The 1457-nt window shown below is 45.8% G+C and overlaps 1 protein-coding gene across 1 annotated transcript in view; it reads left to right on the top strand.

Annotated features, from left to right (window-relative positions):
• The window catches only part of LOC119587320 (pupal cuticle protein 36-like), a 1423-nt gene extending 266 nt beyond the window's left edge, over window positions 1-1157 (top strand). Inside the window, exon 2 of the mRNA XM_037936069.1 lies at window positions 183-1157. Within this exon, the coding sequence (XP_037791997.1) occupies window positions 183-1157 (975 nt within the window). The remainder of the gene's footprint in view (window positions 1-182) is intronic.
• Window positions 1158-1457: the final 300 nt, after the last annotated feature.

Below are 1457 nucleotides of genomic sequence, written 5' to 3'. Positions count from 1 at the left end.
GATGTGGGTGAGAAGGTACCTGCTGCACCAATCTTTAACGAGCATTCGTATTTATTTGAAGCCTTCTCCAAAGATTTCTTTCTAAATACTCAGATACAGGATTCACCATAAGCTGCAGATATATTGATATATCTTTCTACTTTTTAACGGACCGCAGATTGATAATAGGTTATCATTTTCAGGCAATTGTCCTATTGATACCTGCAGCCTTAGGAAAGCCGCAGGAATACAGTCTCCCATCGGCTTCAGGGAATGGGTTCTCCTCTGGTGGCGGCGGTTTTACCAGTGGCCCCGAAATACAGGGAGGAAACGGTTTCACTAGTGGTGTTGTTGGCGCATCTTCACATGAATCTTCATCCGGTGCTGGCTATAATGGGGGTTCTGGAGGTCCTTCCGGTGCCTGTCGTGATGGAGAGATCCTGCATGTAGACGGATCTTGCGTTGTTCCTAAAGTAAGAAGAACCATCTATGTATTCACCGCTCCTGAAGTGCCTCGGCAACCAGTCGGTCCGCCACCAAGCGTGCCACCACCGAGAGTGGAAGAAAATATCGTGTTCGTTCGTGTTCCGGAAGCAGGACCAGCACCCGATCCCATCATCCTTCCTCCACCCCGCCAAGAGCAGATCGTGTTCGTCCTGAACAAGAACGATGGAGGAGGAGGCCAACGAGTGATCGAGGTCACTGCTCCTCCACCTTCTGATCCTGAAGTTTACTTCGTCAACTACGAAGAAGGAGAAAATCCAACCCTTCCTATTGGTGTTGATCTTGAGACTGCGCTCAGTGCCGCCGCCAATGGAGGGGGTCAGGCCATCGGAGGAGCAGGTGATTTTGGGGGAGATGGAGGATTCGGCGGCAGCGGAGTAAATGGCTTTGGAGGAGACGGAGGATTCGGCGACATTGGAGCAGGTAGCTTAGAAGGAGATGAAGGATTTGTCGGTAGCGTGGAAAATGGCTTTGGAGGAGACCTAGGATTTGGCGGTAGCGGATCAGGTAGTTTTGGAGGAGATGGAGGAGTCAGCGGCACAGGAGTCGGAGCGATCAGCGGACTTATTGACCTTCGGAGAGTTAATAGAGGAATCGGCGGCAGAACTGGAGGAATAAGCAACACTGGAGGAGTCGAAGAAAGTGGAAGAGAGGAACTATACTCCGGATCTTAAAAGGTTCATTAAACTTATCAAAATAAGAATGTTATTTTGTTATAGTTTTTGATATATAAACGTTGTTGTCTGTGTATCTTATCTGTTAGTTATCCTCGAAGCAACCACCAGAGTAAGAATGTATTATGATTTATTTTTAAAAATATCAATGTTTTTATTTAGTTTTATTTGGTTATTCCTAGTATTTTATCACCTTTATTAACTTTTCTTACAAGAATGAAGGAAGCCAACAAACAGAATTCATACAGTTTTTATTTGTATGCGTAACCGCACATCTAGAGAGAAAAAATTACTGGCTGG

This window comes from Penaeus monodon, chromosome 22 (genome assembly GCF_015228065.2).
Source record: "Penaeus monodon isolate SGIC_2016 chromosome 22, NSTDA_Pmon_1, whole genome shotgun sequence".
NCBI classification, from domain to species: Eukaryota; Metazoa; Arthropoda; class Malacostraca; order Decapoda; family Penaeidae; genus Penaeus; species Penaeus monodon.
The sequence above is the reverse complement of the archived record's forward strand: the minus strand, read 5'-3'. Positions and strand labels throughout refer to the sequence as shown.